Source organism: Antechinus flavipes, chromosome 3, assembly GCF_016432865.1.
Source record: "Antechinus flavipes isolate AdamAnt ecotype Samford, QLD, Australia chromosome 3, AdamAnt_v2, whole genome shotgun sequence".
NCBI lineage: Eukaryota > Metazoa > Chordata > Mammalia > Dasyuromorphia > Dasyuridae > Antechinus > Antechinus flavipes.
This window is the reverse complement of record NC_067400.1, coordinates 557,933,824-557,951,292: the sequence shown is the minus strand read 5'-3', so window position 1 is coordinate 557,951,292 and position 17,469 is coordinate 557,933,824. Positions and strand designations below refer to the sequence as shown.

Sequence of the window (17,469 nt, the reverse complement as noted above, 5' to 3'; positions counted from 1 at the left end):
AAGGCAGTGAGGATACAAACAAATCTGAAACAGTTTCTGCTTTTGAGGCGATTATATTCTTCGGGAGGAACTTACATCTTAAACCTAGTCAAAAATGTTTTTATTTTCTGCAACTTCTCCTCATTACTCCTAGTTTTACCCTCCAGAAAACAATCCCCTTTCTATATCACACCCCTTCTAATAATTATGTCCTTTCTAATCCTTTTCTTTTTTTAGGCTAAATATTCCCAAATCCTCTAATTCATCTTTGGTCTAGTTTCTCTTTAACTATCCAGGATGCCCTCCTCTGCTTAAATTTGTTCACATCCTTCCTGAAATTTGGTAGGCAGGACTATTCACAGCACTCCATATGTGGTCTCACTAGAGCAGAGTAAAACAAGACTATCATCCCCTTCCTTTTGAATTCTCTTCTGTTAATGCATCCTAAGATTTCATTAGCATTTCCTGGCTGTTGGTGTACTGTTGACTCATTGGACTTGGAGACAATAAAATACCTAAATGTTATTCTCACATTTAATAAGCAGGATCCCAGAATCAAAAGGGACCTCCAAGTCCATTTAAATCCAACATTTAAGGAAAGGGAAAGGAAGTACAAGGAAGAAGTATTTACATAGCACCTATTATATACCAGGCACTGTACCAGCACAGTTTACAAGTATCTCATTTTATCTTCACAACAATCTTGGGAGGTAGATAGTATTATTATCTCCATTTTACAGTTGAGGAAACTGAGGTAGACAAGTTAAGTGACTTGCTCAAGCTCACATAGCTAATCAGTGGCTAAGGCTGAATTTGAACTCAAGGTCTTCCTTACTTTAGACCTACCTAGCACACTCTTTGGCACTTAGCTGTGTCACATACCTGACTAAGAATCAGACCTATATAGCATCCTCACAAAGTGATTAACCAGCCTTTATTTGAAGCTCTCTAATGAAAGGGAAAATCCCTATATCCTAAAGTACTATTATCTAGCTACATTTCCCTATCCTGGTAGGTATAGTGGATAGAACATTAGACCTAGAGTCAGGAAGGCTTGAGCTCAACTCTGGCCTTAGACACTTATATTTGTGAGTGTGCCTCAGTTTTCTTATATGTAAATTGGGAAAGTAATAATAGTACCTACCTCCCATGAAGTTATTATAAGAATAGATAGAAAAAGATCATATTGGTAGATTACTTTGCAAACTTCTAACTCCTAATTGATATCTAGTTATTCTGTTCTTATACAGTTAATAAGTATAGTACTTTTCATGTAACTATGTTAACTTTTCTTTTTTTTTTCACACTGGATCATTGGTAAAAGACAGGATTTATTAGATAACAGAATAATAGGTATGTGTATTCTATTTCTCCAGCTCTGCTTGAACTGCTTTATCGTCTCTCTTATTATGCCCTTAAATGGCCTAGCATAGAATTAGAAATATTGGACATGTTCAGTAAAATATCTGTTGATTGAATGGGCTGGAAAAGTTGGGAGAAAGTTTCTTGGAGGACCTAAGAATAGAATTCATTCTTGAAAGATGATGATGACAATGATTAGGAAGTAGAGGAGGATGGTGATGGCAAAATTAATAACTGAAGTTTATATAGTTCTTAAACTATAAAAGAATTATACATGTACACATATGTATACATATAAACAGTTTGTAAATATACATGTATTATTGCATGTCCTAGATAGTATATATCTATGAGCAGACATAAATGCACATCTACATACATATATGTGTATACACACACACACACACACACACACACACACTCTCTCTCTCTCTCATGCTTAAAACTGCTCTAAGACTTTGGGAATATCCTATATAATCTGACTTGTTTCTTACAACAGCACCCTGAAGTAAATGGTATTATCTCCCTTTGAAATTCTCCATCAGATAAAGAAATGGATTAAACTATTTGCTTGATTTGTTCTCTGAGCTCTAACTTGTCAGGGAAAGGTTAAATTTGCACACAGACCTCTTGACTCCAAGTCCACCTTTTCCTACAGTACCTTGATATAGAGGATCATAGATTTAGAATTTAAAGAGACCTTATAACTCATCTGGCCCAATCCCTCATATTAAATGTGCTTTAAGATTTACCAAACCCTTTACACACATTATCTCATTTGATCAGGATCAATGGAGAGAAAAGAAGGGACTTTTGGGGTGAATGAGGGGAGGGGACCATGCTAGAAGAGGAAGGATCATCTGTTGAAAATGGAGGGGTGAAAGCTTTCAGGAGGGAAGAGAGGTCTGATGGTGGGGGAAATTAGGGCAGTGAAGCAGGGAGAAGAATGAAAGGGCTGTCCAGTACTAAGGAGGAAACAGTGTTTTTATATTGGCTCTGGTGTACATAGCTCTGCACTTTCTTTTGACAGTGCCCTGTGACTCAGGAATACACAGTGATACCTGGGTGATTTTAGGCAAGTCACTTCTCTGGACCTTGAGTTTACACATCTGTCAAATGAGTGGGTTGAATTATATGATCTCAGAAGTTCCTTCCAGTTTAAGTCTATGACTCAGGTCTAAGAATTGAATCAAATGAATCTTAAACATTTAGAGAGACCCTAGAATCATTAAGTTAAGTGATCTTCTTGTCTACTTTCCAGTAATGGACTATGTCTCAAGCAACCTATTTTAATTTTTGACAACTCTAAATTATATTAAGCCAAAATCTGCTTCTCTGTAACTTCTACCTGTTGCTTCTGGTTCTGCTTCTTGGATACAAAGAATAAGTTAAATCCCTCTTTTGTGACAGCCTCCAAATAATTATACCAAATTAAATGTCATGCTGTTGTACCCTGCTGCCTCTTCTCCTCCCTTCCCCCTTTAGTCTTTTCTTCTCTGGGTTAAGTATTTACTCCTAGTTCTTCAACTAAGCTTCAAGTGGAATATTTTCCAGGCCCTCACCATTTGTGATATGTACATATAAAGCAAAAAGAATGTGATGTGTGTCATGAAATCATAGGAATTTATTGGAGGGAGGTCAGGGCAGCTTTAATAGATATAGTGATAAATAGCCTGGTCATTAAGACTGGGTGGGATTTTGAAAGTTATAGACTGGAGTGTGGTGGTAGGAAAAGAAAGGCATTTTAAAGTGGATTGAACAGCATGAGCCAGAGAGGCAGGGGCATGACTATGTAAGGCGTGTTCCAGGACAGCCGGGAGCTCAGGTTTATATGTGGATGTGTAAAGGAAAGCAGAGAGTGGTGCAGAGGGTTGGCAGGGAAAAGGGGGAGCAGAAGTATGATTTGAGAAAGGAACAAGTGAGCACTTTTGGGGAGGCGCTCAGGACAAGCTGAGGGTGAATGGAGGGCAGTCAGTGCCCAAAGGATGCCCCCAGATGGTACGAGCTGGGCATAGATGGACAGAAGTCATGTCCTTACCCGTGATTCCACTTTCACCCTCCAAATCCTTGCCACAGGTCTGCCTCCGGGTCTAGGTCTTGTCCTAAGCCCAGGCTCCTTTCTGCCTAGCCACCAGCCCCTGTTCAAGGCCCAGGCTTTTGCCCTTTCTGCTGCTGGCATGTCCTGCACTCCCGGCGCTGCCCCCTCTCCTGGGTCTCTGCTCATCTTCCTTCACTACCACTGCATTGATTCAGATTCCTTAGGCCGAGATCTTGGACCCCATCCCCACCCCACTCCAGCAGCGGCTGCTCCGGAAACACGCCCCTTCCCAGCCCCCAGCCCCTCCGAGGCCCCCCGGCTGAGCCAGGGAAGGGAGTCTAGCCTCCTTTCCGGGCTGATGGCGTTACAGAAGTGGGTCTCTTCTCCAGAGGGGAGGAGGATCCCTGGGTTTGGAGGCGAGCCATTGAGCCTCGCAGGGGCAAGGGCGGGTGCTGGCGAGGGGAGGCTCGGCAGGGGAAAGGAGAAAGGGGAAAGGGAAAGGGAAAGGGAAGAGGAGGAGCCACTAGCACTCCACCTTCTCCCTCCAGCCCAGGCAGCACCGGCTTTGGGCACTGGCCTGTCCTCGGTGTCTAGTCCCTCATTGTCTCCTCCCTTCCCCTCCCCCTCCCCACGGCCATGGTGCTGTCCCCTCTTAGGGCTGGGTAGTGAGTGGGGACCAGGGCTTGAACTACTTGGACTGGGTCCTGCTCTACCTAGTGTCCTCTCTGTCCTCTCTGAACCTGCCTCGCTCCCATACTTTCTTGACCACTTCTTAGTCCAAGGGAGCATTGAGCTCCATTTTCCTGAGACCACTTTGTTTGCTTCTCCCCTCAGTTCCTCTGTACGTACCATCTCCTAGGTCAGCACTCAGCATTCCTCATCCAAGTCTTGTTACCTGGGTCAGCCCCAGGAGCCCCTTCACTCAGCCTCCAGGCTGCTGATCCTTGCCCCTCTGTTGCTCTCTTGCCTCCTGGGCCTCTTTCCCCTGTTCCATTCCACTAACTTCCTGACCCTCCAAGCTTGCCTTCCTTACTCAGTTCATGTAACTCCCTTAAGCAATCTGCTTCTTGTGCAGTCTTCTGAGCCTACTGTGCATCCCCAGTTAGAATCCTGGGATTTAGATCTGAAAGGAACCTTAGTGGCTAGTCCAACCATCCTAGATTAACCCCTTCCTTAGCGATTTGCCTAGGGTCATAGACTTACTACTGAGAGAGAATTGGGATTTTTACTCAAATCCTAGGATTTCACATCCAGCAGCCTTTCTACCATACCATGCTGCCTTCCTGGGCCAGGACTTGAGCCCTTCGCTGTATCTCTTAAATACCTGCTTCCTTGTGTGTGAGCCCCTCAACTCCCAAAGTTCTTGTCATTTGAATGTCCCCTCCATCACTCAGTAGTCAACCATATCCCACCAATTCCTGTTCCCTTTCTGCAGCCCCTTCACTTTGCTTTAATTGACTTTGCACTGTTTCTGTTACTCAGACCACAGAGTACCTTTCCCTTTCTCCCTTCCTCACTTCACTCAATTCCTTGAGTCAAAAAAAAAATCTGTGTTCAAATCTTTCCTTGTCATGTGATCTTGGACAAGTCAACAATCTTCTCTGTTTGCTAGTTCTCTCCTGTAAAATGAGGAGGTATAATGGCCTTAACCTTACTTTTAATTCTAACTGTATGATCCTCACCTTTTCATCTCACTCTCCTGACTTAGCTCAGCTCCTAGTTCTGAACACCTCACTTCACTTCTTAGGCTAAGATCTTAGATTCTAGAGCCCAGACTCAGCCCTTGCACAGCCTTCCTGGTCTATTAACTGCAGCATCTTTCCATACACTTCCACCCCATCCCCCAGTTTCTTGATCTCAGGCAAATAGGTCAGAGCCCAAGGGGCAAGATGATCCCCAAACACTTCTTTCTATCCTATCCTTTGCCTCCCAGTGCTCTGGCCTCCCTTATCTATTCCTTAAGTTCATGTCTTTTGAAGATCTTTTGAAGAAATTTAAGACTTTTTGGCTTGGAGAAGAGACTTATAGGAGATTTGATATCTATATTGAAGTATTTGAAATCTTGTTTTGCTTAGTCCTAGGTCACAGAATTGAGAGCAATAGATGAAAATTGAAGAGAAACATGTTTAAAAAACTACTTAAGGATTATAATGCTTATTTTATCCTAAAGTGGAATGGGTTACTTTTCTAAGTAGTAGGTTCTTCCTCTCTTTAGGCCTTCAAATAAAGGATAGATAGGTTTGTTGTGGAGGGAATCCTTTTTAATCGTGGGTTGGACTAGCTGGTTTCTAAGATCCCTTCCAACTCTTGACATTTTTCTGTTCTCCTGTAAAAGACCTAGTCTTCTAGCTCTTCTCATATAATTCTGTTCTACCACCTCTTCATCTCCTCTTCATCTCATACTTAGCACAGAGTTCTATCCTGCCTTCATTCCTTTAGCTGTTTTTCTAGCTCTGTTTAGGGAGGTCTTATCTTCTATTTGTTCTTTTCTCAGGTTGGTTTGAGGGATCCCAGTGAGGTTGGCTCTTCCTAATCTGGCCTCAAACATTGGGCTTCAGGTCACTCTGTTATGATCTTGCTGAAGTATCATCTTTGGGTACTTAATTGTCTCTGTGACTCTGAGTCATATTGACCCCCAACCCGTTTGCCTAGAGCATGCTCCCAAGCCTTGTGTTAAGGCTCACACAAGGAAGTGTATTCCTCATTTATTCTTAAACTTGATTTCAATTCTTTATCTGGCCTGGCCCCTTGAGTGCTTCTTTTAAGGCTCCTACTCCAGTTGGTTTTCCAAGTTATGTTCTTTATTTAATGCCATAGCTAATATGATAGGTACAACTTGAGCCAAATGTTTATCTACACACTTTTTCATCCCAGGCTACCAGCTCTTCATCTACTTTTCTAGCCTTTTAAAATTACTTGTCATCCCTCAAGAACCCCTCAGATTTTTGGCTAGGAAAGTGGTCTCATAGAAGCCCATTTTTCAATTTTTGTTGTTGTTCAGTTGTTTTAGTTGTGTTCCACTCTTTGTGACCCCATTTGGGGTTTTCTTGGCGAAGATTTTGGAGTATTTTGCCATTTCCTTCTCTAGATCATTTTACAGATCAAGAAACTGAGGATTTTAAGTGACTCGTCCCAGGATCAGATAGCTAAGAAATGTCTGAAGCCAGATTTGAACTCAGGTCTTCCTGACTAGGTCTGGTACTCTATGCACTGCCATCTAAGTGCCATCATGGGTGGGCTCACATCCCAGTCTGCCCATCTTCTCTTGCTCAGGCTGTCCCAGAGTTCCCTACCCCACCTTTGGTTTTCTGCATACACAGAGAGTTAGTTTTAGTACATAGTCCTGTTATCAGAAGGAGTTAGTGTGACTGTTACAGAGCTTGCATGGGGAGGAGATACTGTTATTAAGAGATGGGTTTTTTGGCTGAATGGATCTAAAGGAACATGCCCCTGAACATCATTTGGGGAGAAGGATAAAGGACAGAGAAGGCATTCTCTGCCCTGCTGTGCTGTCCCTGTGAGTGGCTACTCTTATGGAAGGGACAAGGCATTGACTGACATGAGTTTTTCTCTCCCTAAAGACTGGCCTGAGGGGGAGGAACTAATTGTCTGCGCCATGGCGAAGCGGGAGGGCAGCACCAGCCCGGTGGTTCGGCAGATTGACAAACAGTTCCTGGTGTGCAGCATCTGCCTGGATCGCTACCATTGCCCTAAGGTTTTACCTTGCCTGCACACCTTCTGTGAGAGGTAAGCAGCCCAGGGACGATGGGGGAACCACGGGTCCCCCCTTCCTGACTGTGCCTCCAGGACCCCCCGCCTACTTTCCACCGCCGCCGACCCCTTTCCCTCCCCCTTGCAGGTGCCTGCAGAGCTACATCCCTGCCCAGAGTCTGACGTTGTCATGTCCCGTGTGCCGCCAGACTTCCATCCTCCCCGAGCAGGGTGTTTCTGCTCTGCAGAATAACTTCTTTATCAGCAACCTGATCGAAGTGATGCAGAGGACCCCCGACGGAGGCCGGGACCCCACTGCCCCTCACCCACTCTGCGCTGTGGCTGGGCGTCCTCTCTCCTGCCCCAACCATGAAGGCAAGGTGGGCCCAAGAGAGGGCCAGTGAGGCCAGGGCCGTGCCGGTCTGGAGTACAAGGATAGGGAGGGAAAGGGGGTGGGGGAGAGGCAGGAGCAGGTGGAGGGGTCGTTGGGGCTCGTGGGGGGAGAGGGCAGGGGCCTCGGGCTGGCAAAGAGAGACTGGTGGGGACGGCCGGGCAGGGGTGGGCTGAGAGACTCCTGGAGTGGCCAGCTGTGGGGCTGGAGGGCCGAGCTCCGGTCCATCAGTTTCTGCTTGTTTGCTCCCAGACAATGGAGTTCTACTGTGAATCATGTGAGACAGCTATGTGTGGGGAATGTCGAGCTGGGGAGCACGGGGAGCACCGCACTGTGCTGCTCCGGGATGTGGTGGAGCAGCACAAGGCAGCCCTGCAGAGACAGCTGGACACCGTGCGCAGCCGGTAGGAGGGGTTGTGGGGAGAAGGGACTCTGGGAGAGGGGACAAGAAGGGCCGCCCAACTTTCAGAGGCAGCCGTGGATTCAAATCCTGCGTCTCAGATAATTAGTAGCTGTGTGACACTGGGCAGGCCGTGTGGGTCATTTACGCCTGTTTCCTTGGTTGTAAAGTGGAGGAGTTGGGCTTGGACGGTCTCTTACGTTTCTTTCTGACTCCAAATATCCTTTAATCCTTTACAGATTTCAGTGATTGCCTGTCTTGCCTGTTCCCCTTCTAGGTTGCCCCAGTTGACGGCAGCCATTGCCCTGGTGGGAGAGATCAGCCAGCAGCTGGTGGATCGGAAGGCTGAAGCCCTGGCCCAGATCAGTGGGGCCTTTGAGGAGCTGGAGCAGGCCCTGCAGCAGCGCAAGGGGGCACTGGTCAGGGACCTGGAGGCCATCTGTGGGGCCAAGCAGAAGGTGGGCTCCCAGCCCCCTTTCCCAACTAACACCCCCAAATTTGCCCATCCTTTCTCCATTGCCCTATCCTGTTCCTTTTTTCCCCCATCCCATTCCCTTACTCCTTTCCTGATTTGGGTCCTTCTTTTTCTCTGGGTCTGTCCTCAGCACCATCCCCACTGTGATCCATAGTGCTTTCTGTGCCCTAATAGTACTTATTCCTGCTGTACCCTGCAGGAGTGCCCCTTCTATGCCCCATGGTGCTCTCCCTGCACCCCACAGAACCCTCTGCATGGTGCTCTCCATGTGCCATCATGGTGCCCCCGTCCCATAGCCCTTTGCTCCATGTCCCTGTTGTGCCCCAAGGTGCACTCACTATATCCCCCTGGTGTCCTCTGCATGTTACCCTCCCAGTGCCCCTATGGTACCCTATCTATGCCCCCACGGTGCCCGCCCCATGCCCCCAGGTGCTGCAGGCCCAGCTGGAGACACTGCGTCAGGGCCAGGAGCATATTGGGAGCAGCTGCAGCTTTGCGGAGCAGGCCCTGCGGCTAGGCTCAGAGACGGAAGTGCTGCTCGTGCGCAAGCAGATGGGGGAGCGGCTGGCGGCGCTGGCCAGCCAAGCCTTCCCTGAGCGGCCTCACGAGAACGGGCAGCTGGAGCTTCTTCTAGAGACGGATGGCCTGCGCCGCTCTATTCTCAACTTGGGTGCACTCCTCACCACTAGTGCCACAGCCCACGAGACAGTGGCCACAGGGGAGGGCCTTCGCCAGGCCCTGGTGGGGCAGCCGGCCTCACTGACTATCACCACCAAAGACAAGGACGGGCAGCTCGTGCGCACGGGAAGTGCAGAACTTCGGGCCGAGCTGACGGGCCCCGATGGGGCTCGCCTTGAAGCCCATGTGCTGGACCACAAGAATGGCACTTATGAGCTAGTCTATACAGCCCGGGCAGAGGGTGAGCTTCTCCTCTCTGTCCTACTCTATGGGCAGCCTGTGCGGGGCAGCCCCTTCCGGGTGCGTGCCCTGCGCCCTGGTGACTTACCCCCTTCTCCTGATGATGTCAAACGCCGGGTCAAGTCCCCCGGTGGTCCTGGTGGCCATGTGAGACAGAAGGCTGTACGCCGACCCAGCTCTATGTATAGCACAGGAGGCAAGAGGAAGGACAACCCTATTGAGGATGAGCTGGTCTTCCGAGTTGGTGAGTGGCCTCCCCAGCCAGCTGCCCGTAGTGGCAGAGAGGCCCTGCAGGGTCACTGGGGTGTGTATTTGTATATGTGGGGGAGGAGGGAGTGGGAGGAGGAACAAGGAGCCGGAGGAGTATTTGGTTCCAGGGCCCATTTTCGTGTCTCTTCAAAGCAGTGCTCTTTCTACAGGTAGCCGTGGGCGAGAGAAGGGTGAATTCACCAACTTACAGGGCATTTCTGCAGCCAGCAGTGGCCGCATTGTGGTGGCTGACAGTAACAACCAGTGCATCCAGGTAAAGGGATCCTTCAACCCAAATCACCAGGGTATTGAGGTGACATTCCTCTACCACCATCCACCCAGCTGTGTGTGTGTTCATGTAACAGTCTCCTCCAAAAGACCAGGGTATTCAGAGAATGCTAGTCTCCCCTCAATCCGCTAATCAGGGATGTTGAAGAAAGTCAGGCTTTCACTGGATGTAATACTAATATCTGCCCAGTCCTTAGCTTGCAGGGCCCTCTGGGAAGCACAAACAATTTTTTAAAAGCTTTAACTGGTCCCTGCCATAAAAAGAGTGTTTTTTGACTAGGAAAGACTTGAATATGTGTGTAGGCAGAAAAGAAGGAGTGAGTTGAGGGAGATACGGAGAGAATAAGGATGATTTTGAAAATAAGATCATGGAGGAATAGATCTGGATTCAAGGGGAGGCTTCAGTGTAACAGAATGAGGACATTTCTTCTACCTTTGCCCTCCTCCAACAACTAGTGACTAGAGTAAATGGACTGTTTAGAAGGGTCTGGGCTCTGTAGCTATGGAAGTCTCCATTCGTTCCCTCCTTCCGTCTCCAACGACCGTGTCTCCTTAGACCTCTTTTTAGTCTGTTTCCACAAAGGTTTGCTCTCTCGCTGTTACTCCTAGGTATTCTCTAACGAGGGCCAGTTCAAACTCCGCTTTGGTGTGCGAGGCCGCTCTCCTGGGCAGCTGCAGCGTCCCACTGGTGTGGCGGTGGACACCAATGGGGACATCATTGTGGCTGATTATGACAACCGTTGGGTCAGTGTCTTCTCACCTGAAGGAAAGTTCAAGGTGAGAGCAACGTTTGGCTTGTCAGTTTCCATTTTCTTCCTTGTGCTGAGTGTGAGAAGGGAGAAGAGATGAGACTATTTAGAAGTTAAGTAGGGTCCAGACCCACACTTGGATTGTGGGGCCAGTGAGAAAGATCTGGCTTCTCGCACCTGGAGTCTCTCCGTACAGCTCCTCTTTCCTGGACTCTTCTTGGTTCTGGGCTAAGGGCTTCTTCTCCCTGAGCTGGGGCCTTTGGCTTAGGAGAGCCATCTATTCCCCTTTGCTCTGTAGTTTCACATCGCCTTCTCTTTCCTTCATGAAAACTGGACCAAGGAGTCGAGTCCTCCTCTTTGGAGAGACAAGAATGGACATTGGAGAAGCCTCCTTCTGCTTCTTTCTTGCTCATCCTCTACCTCTTGGCCTCCCTATTTCCATACTGGTCTGTCTGTGAGGTCCTGCACTGGGAGATGATGATTTCTCTATCCTTACCTTGTCCTGATGACCAGCTTAGTCCTAACTTCCTTTTCTGGGCTTTTGCAGACCAAGATTGGAGCTGGGAGGCTCATGGGACCCAAGGGTGTGGCTGTGGACCGTAATGGGCACATCATCGTGGTGGACAACAAGGCTTGCTGTGTCTTCACCTTCCAACCCAATGGAAAGCTAGTGGGTCGCTTTGGGGGCCGTGGTGCTACTGACCGCCATTTTGCAGGTATGGGGATAGGATTATAACTAAGAAACTCTGAAAATTACTAAAAGATTCCTCACTACCCCGAGATTTTTTCTTCTTTCCTCTTCACAACGAACTTGAGACAACCCATACTCACTACCCAGAAAATTTCCCCTATAAAATCAGAAGCAGGAGATACCTGTACCTAAACAAGATTCTCTCCACCAAATCCTCCACAGAGAGTTATTAGGTCTCTGCTTGATGACCTTCAGACATAAAAAGCTTACTGTCTCTCAAAGCAACTGATTTTCCTTCAGAAACCCAGCCACTAGAAAGTTTTTCTTTGTCAGACCTAAATCTCTTTATCTGTATCTTTTACCTATTGCTCCTAGTTCTGCCCTCCAGGATTCTATATACTGTTTTCTAATATTTAAGAGCTGGAATCATATCTTATCTCTCTCTTCTCCCCCAAGCTAAATATTCTAAATTTGAACTGGTTCTCATGTGGGTTAGTTTCCATTGTCCTCCTCATCCTGGCCACCTAATTCTAGATATGCTTCAGCTTGTCACTATCTCAAGATAAGGTCTTCCAAAACTGAGCAGAGTACTCCAAAGGTGATCTCATCAGGACAGAGTGGAGTGAGACCATCACTTTCATCAGTTGAGAAGCAATACATCCTTTATTGTAGCTTAGGGTCTCATTAACTTTTTTGCTTATGTTCTGCTATTGACTTATTGAATTTGCAGTCCACAAAAGTCTTCTGAGTTCTTTTCCATGAATTGCTGTCTAAGTCATGTGTTCTTATTTTATACAGCTGGGGTGTGTGTGCGTGCGTGTGTGTGTGTGTGTGTGTGTGTGTGTGTGTGTGTGTAGGTGTATGTGTACAAATAGAATGTTGTTTTCCCCATTAACTATTATGTTATTAGATTTGGCCCATTGTTTTTGCCTATCATGTTTTTGGATTCTAGGTCTGTTATTTAGTATAGTAGGTATCCCTTACAGATTTGTTGCTCAACAAATTTAATAAAGATGCCATTCATTTAAATCATTGATAAAAAAATAGTATATAATACAGGGTCAAGGGTGGATTTTGGGAGGGCCCTGAAAAAGACATCTCTTCATGTGTGACCCACACATGAAGTAGTTTCTCTTTGGTGCTCATTGTACCAGTTCAGATTCTTTTATCATCTGGTCAAGAAGAGCATGCCTTTGTCAGAATGCCTTGTTGAAATTCAAGTATATAATCTCTGTAGCATTCTCCTGATCTACCAGACGGGACAGTAAAAAGGGAAATAAGGTTAGTCTGGCACAACCTGGTTTTGATGAAGCTATTCTGGCTCTTTGTGACCATTGCTTCCTTTTTTTAAAATGCCCAGAAATCTACCACTATAACGGTAGGATCTAGAATAGGACTTCTTAACTTGGGGTCTGTGACCTTACTTTTTAAAATATTTGGAAAACTATTAGGTATAATTGATTTTCTTTGCAGTCTTAAATATTTTATTTTATAAGTCTAAAAAAGTGATTCCAAAAAGAAATTCCTAGATTTTCCCAGACTGTTAGAAGAGGTCCATGGCACAGAAAAATTTTAAGAACTCTGATGCAAAATTTTGTCAGAGAAAGATAAGACAACCTCAGTGGCTTATAGTTTGAAGGTTCTATCTTTTTTCCTTTTTTTTTTTTTTTTTTAAGACAGGATGACATTTTCCCTACTCCAGTCTTGTAGCACCTCTTGCTCTCCATGATTTTTTTTAGTATTCTATTATTATCTAACACATTTCACAAATAAGATCAAAGGAAAAATAAACTTAATTGTAAAGGATTGCACATGAAACTATAAACTTCTATTATTTTTAGTTTGATTTTTTAAAAATGTTTTTACTTTACTAGTGCATCAGAATCTTCCTATTTCCTTATCTTCTTCTCATTTTCCTTTTTATGCATTTCTCATTTCTTTCAAAAACTTTGATACACTTAGCCCAGGATAAATGCTCCTCCATCCTCCTGTTTGGATTTCCTCTCTGTTTACCATTGTTTATTTATCCTTTCCAGTCCAGATATTATTCATATTGGCAGAGAAACCAGGAGCAGAATATGAGTTGATTAGTTCTACCTTCCCTTCATTGTCTATTATCATTATCCCGTTTACTTTAAGCAGCAATTTTAAGTGTGTGATCAGAAGCATATCACTTAACTTCTTTCTACTTTAGTTTTTTTCATTTGGAATATAGGAATGAAAACAGCAATAACCTTCCAGGGTAGTTATGAGAATCAAAAGAGATGCTGTGCTTTGTAGACCTTTATGAGCTAAGTATTTGAGTAAGATTGTTATCTTCCTTTTGCTCTCAAGAAAGCCCCCACCCCCCAAAAAAGAAAGACTCTTTTAGTTCCTTTTTATTGGCTCTCATCAATTTCAGTTTATTCTGAGTTTTACCATTACTGACACTATTCTTGAAGAATCTCCAAGATTGATTCTCCAAAATCTTGTTAATTGTTAGTTGTCCTTAATATTTATTTTTCAAACTATCTTAGCACCTGAGTTAGTTGGTGTTTATATTATAAAATATTTTATCCTTAAGAGTATTCCTTAAATACTTAGACCATTGGCTCCTATCTCTCTTTCTAAGGAATGCTTTGAAATTCATTCTTTCCCATAGAGGGTACTTTCATTTGGGACAGACTTCCCTCTCCTCTTCTCTAATTTTCAGATGGAGTGAGTAGTTATTTCCTGCCAATGTTCTTATTATTTTTACTGCAAAGTAGTTAAATTTAATGTAATCATCTGTTAAGGACTCTTTGCTTTCAAGATACTATGTTGGGCATTGGGAATATTAAAAAAAACACACAAACCAGATATTGCCCTCAAAGTGCTTATAATTTCCTAGATAAATACATGTACAAAGATAAGTAAATATGAGAGAATTTAATGGCGAAAGAGGATTGGGAGAGGCTTCCTGAAGGAGGTCAAATTGAATTAACATGATTTTCTCTGAAATAAAAAAAATTGTAAGAATCCTTTGAGATTGACTTTCTTTTTGTTATTTTTAAATTTAGTATTTTATTTTTCCCAGTTATAGGTAAAAGCAATTTCTAACATTATTTTTAAAACTTTGATTTCTAGATGCTTTCTCTTCCTCCTTCCCCACTCCACCCCTATTGAGAATGTAAGCAATTCAGTATAGTTGATAGTATGTGTAGTCATGCAGAACATTTCCATAATGATCATATTGTGAAAGAAAGCATAGACCAAAAAAACAACAACGACAACAACAAACCAAACAAACCCAAAATCAAAAACCCCTCAAGAAAAATAAAGTTAAACAAGTATGCTTCAATCTGAATTCAGATACCATCAGTTCTTTTTGTTGGGTATGGATAGCATTTTTCATCATAAGTCCCTTAGAGCTGTCTTGGATCATTGTATTGTGAGAAGAATTATATCATTCACAACTGATAACTGATCATCTTAAAATATTGCTATTACTTTGCATACGGTATATTTTCCTTTGTATCAAAGGAAAGCTCATGGAAGTCTTTCAGATTTTTCTGAGAGCATCCTGCTCATCATTTCTTACAGCATAATAGCAATTCATCACAATTACCACAATTTGTTCAACCATTCCTCAGTTGATGAACTTCCCCTCAATTTCCAATTCTTTTCTCCCAGAAAATAGCTACTATAAATGTTCCTTGCACATATAGATCTTTTTACTTTTTTAAAAATCACTTTTGGAATATAGACCTAGTAGTAGTGGTATTTTTAAGTCAAATATGGATGGTTTTATAGTTGTTTGAGCATAGTTCCAAATTGCTTTCTAGATTGGTTGAATCAGTTCACAACTCTGCCAACAGTGCATTAATGTCTCACTTTTTCCCCATATCCCTGCCAACATTTGTCACATTTCTTTTCAGTCCTATTAGCCTTAGTTTGATCTTTACATAATTTTGGATCATTCTTTTCCTTCTTATTTTTCTAGCACTCACTCAAAGCTTTCCCAGGAAAATATCTTTTTATAATCAAAGAACCATTAACCCTCATCTATTTTTAGTCTGAGATTTTTATTCTTGAAACACATAGCAGCAAAACACTTTGATTTTGTGTTTGTGTATGTGTTTGTTTTTCTTTAAATCTACATTAGAAGGTTGACCCAGAATTAGGAAGAACATAGATATCACTTAATATATAGATTTCCAATATAAAGGTTTTCCATTTAGTTTCCCTAGCATGTGGTCATGAATGTTCATAGCAAGTATAACCAACAATAAAATTAAAAAAAAAAACTTAATCTTTTTAGCAATCTTTAAGACTTCCCTCAGCCCATAATTCACACAGACAGACACACATACCACACACACACCTGCTGTCCTGGGACCACCCAGTGAATCTCTGAATAAGGGCTATTATCCCAGCTCTATATAGAATCTCTTTCTTACTGCTGCTTCTCTCCTGTGTCTTAAGGTCCCCACTTTGTTGCTGTGAATAACAAGAATGAAATTGTGGTGACAGATTTCCATAATCACTCAGTGAAGGTTAGTGACATCTTCCACAAACAGCAGACATCCTGTACCTTCCTCCTCCTTCCTACGCTCTGGATCTCCAGGTCACTTTTCTCCTGTGATTCCTTTTCTTTCCCTCCCTCCCTCCATTCCCTTTCTGCTATCTTCAGCCCCTGGCTTTGTGCCCCTCATGCTGGGTGTCTTTGAATTGGCTCTAAGTCCCCTCCCATCCCAGGTGTACAGTGCAGATGGAGACTTCCTCTTCAAGTTTGGCTCCCATGGCGAGGGTAATGGGCAGTTCAATGCCCCTACTGGTGTGGCTGTAGACTCGAATGGGAACATCATCGTGGCAGATTGGGGGAACAGTCGCATCCAGGTAAGTCCTCCGGCTCTCTGGTCCCTAGAAGTCTGGGAAGTGAAGGCTAAGGGTCACACTGAACTTTCTGTCTTTCTCTCTGTTCTACAGGTATTTGACAGTACAGGCTCTTTCTTATCCTATATCAACACCACTGCAGAACCACTTTATGGCCCTCAGGGCTTGGCACTGACCTCTGATGGCCACGTGGTAGTGGCTGATGCAGGCAACCACTGTTTCAAGGCCTATCGTTACCTCCAGTAGCTGCTCTGCTGGCTCAGACCTGGATGGATAGAGAGATGGACACCACCACTCCAAGGATGGGATGGGCCCAGGACCCCTCCACTGTGGGCCAGATCAGGGAGCAATGAAAGTGGGAGCCATGTGCCCTTCACCACTCCAGGGCCTTCCCCGGGATCTTCTCCCCATGTTCACCAGTTGATCTTTATCCTCCTTTCCCTTCACATCCCTCCCATCCCTTCACGCTGCACTTTATTTATTCGGTTCCTGCTTTGGTGATTGGGGTGGAGGGGAGGCTGTGGGGGAGGTGACCAGGCTGGGAGGCCTATGAAGTCTCCCTGAGCTTGCCGTCCTACTGCCTGCCCACTTGCCCACTTACCCACATGTTTTTTGGTTTCTACAAGAATTGCTAAGCTTCACCCCAACCCCTAGCCCTACTTAGACCTATACCCCACTTCAGGGTCTAGACCCCCTTTAGGCTTGGTCTTAGCCCCATCACGTAGATCAGTTACTGCCAGTTCTTCTGGCCTGTCTCCAGGAGGAGCCTGGGGCCTTCACAGCCAAGGATCCTGACTGCCTCCAAGCTGCTTCACAGGGCAGTGCTGTAGGCTGGCAGGCTATGGTTTCCCCTCTGCCTTCTCAAACAAACTGACAGACAGACAGTAATACCCTTGCCCGGTCCGCTTCAATGTACAAAATAAATGATCTCCGTGGCTTCCATTTTGATCCTTCTTGGAAGAGAAGGGGGATGCTGCTGCTTCAGGCACCTCCCCTACCCAGGAACTTAGGGTGAGGAAATCCTAAGGGATCCTAAAACTGGGAAAGAAATGAGATGGGGGGAAGCAGGCAATTGTTACCTTAGTCCTTGGCTTAGGGGGTATTGCGGGCTCAGAGCAGGCTCTCCTAATGGAGCTTTGAAGTTAGGCTGTAGTGGTACAGGAGAGGAATGCTTCTGAGGCCATGGGTCTGCCATTCTTTTTCCCTAATCCTCTATCCTAGGCCATGATAGGGGACCTGAATGGATCTGGAATGTGGAATGACATAAGGTTCCTAGCAGCATCAGAAGAGTCATTGCCTGAGTAAAGATGAATACACAAATGCATTAGACTCACAGAGCCATGAGAAAAAAGGGTCTTGAAGGG

General features: G+C 44.9%; 1 protein-coding gene across 2 annotated transcripts in view; it reads left to right on the top strand.

Annotated features, from left to right (window-relative positions):
* TRIM3 (tripartite motif containing 3) overlaps positions 1-17,047 on the top strand; it is a 32,725-nt gene extending 15,678 nt beyond the window's left edge. For both annotated transcript variants that reach the window (XM_051987613.1, XM_051987612.1), the window contains exons 2-12: positions 6,961-7,126; positions 7,239-7,470; positions 7,734-7,885; positions 8,159-8,339; positions 8,786-9,518; positions 9,694-9,797; positions 10,421-10,588; positions 11,108-11,276; positions 15,695-15,765; positions 15,968-16,108; positions 16,199-17,047. In XM_051987613.1, the coding sequence (XP_051843573.1) occupies positions 6,996-7,126; positions 7,239-7,470; positions 7,734-7,885; positions 8,159-8,339; positions 8,786-9,518; positions 9,694-9,797; positions 10,421-10,588; positions 11,108-11,276; positions 15,695-15,765; positions 15,968-16,108; positions 16,199-16,351 (2,235 nt within the window). In that variant the 5' untranslated portion in view covers positions 6,961-6,995 and the 3' untranslated portion in view covers positions 16,352-17,047. The remainder of the gene's footprint in view (positions 1-6,960; positions 7,127-7,238; positions 7,471-7,733; positions 7,886-8,158; positions 8,340-8,785; positions 9,519-9,693; positions 9,798-10,420; positions 10,589-11,107; positions 11,277-15,694; positions 15,766-15,967; positions 16,109-16,198) is intronic.
* Positions 17,048-17,469: the final 422 nt, after the last annotated feature.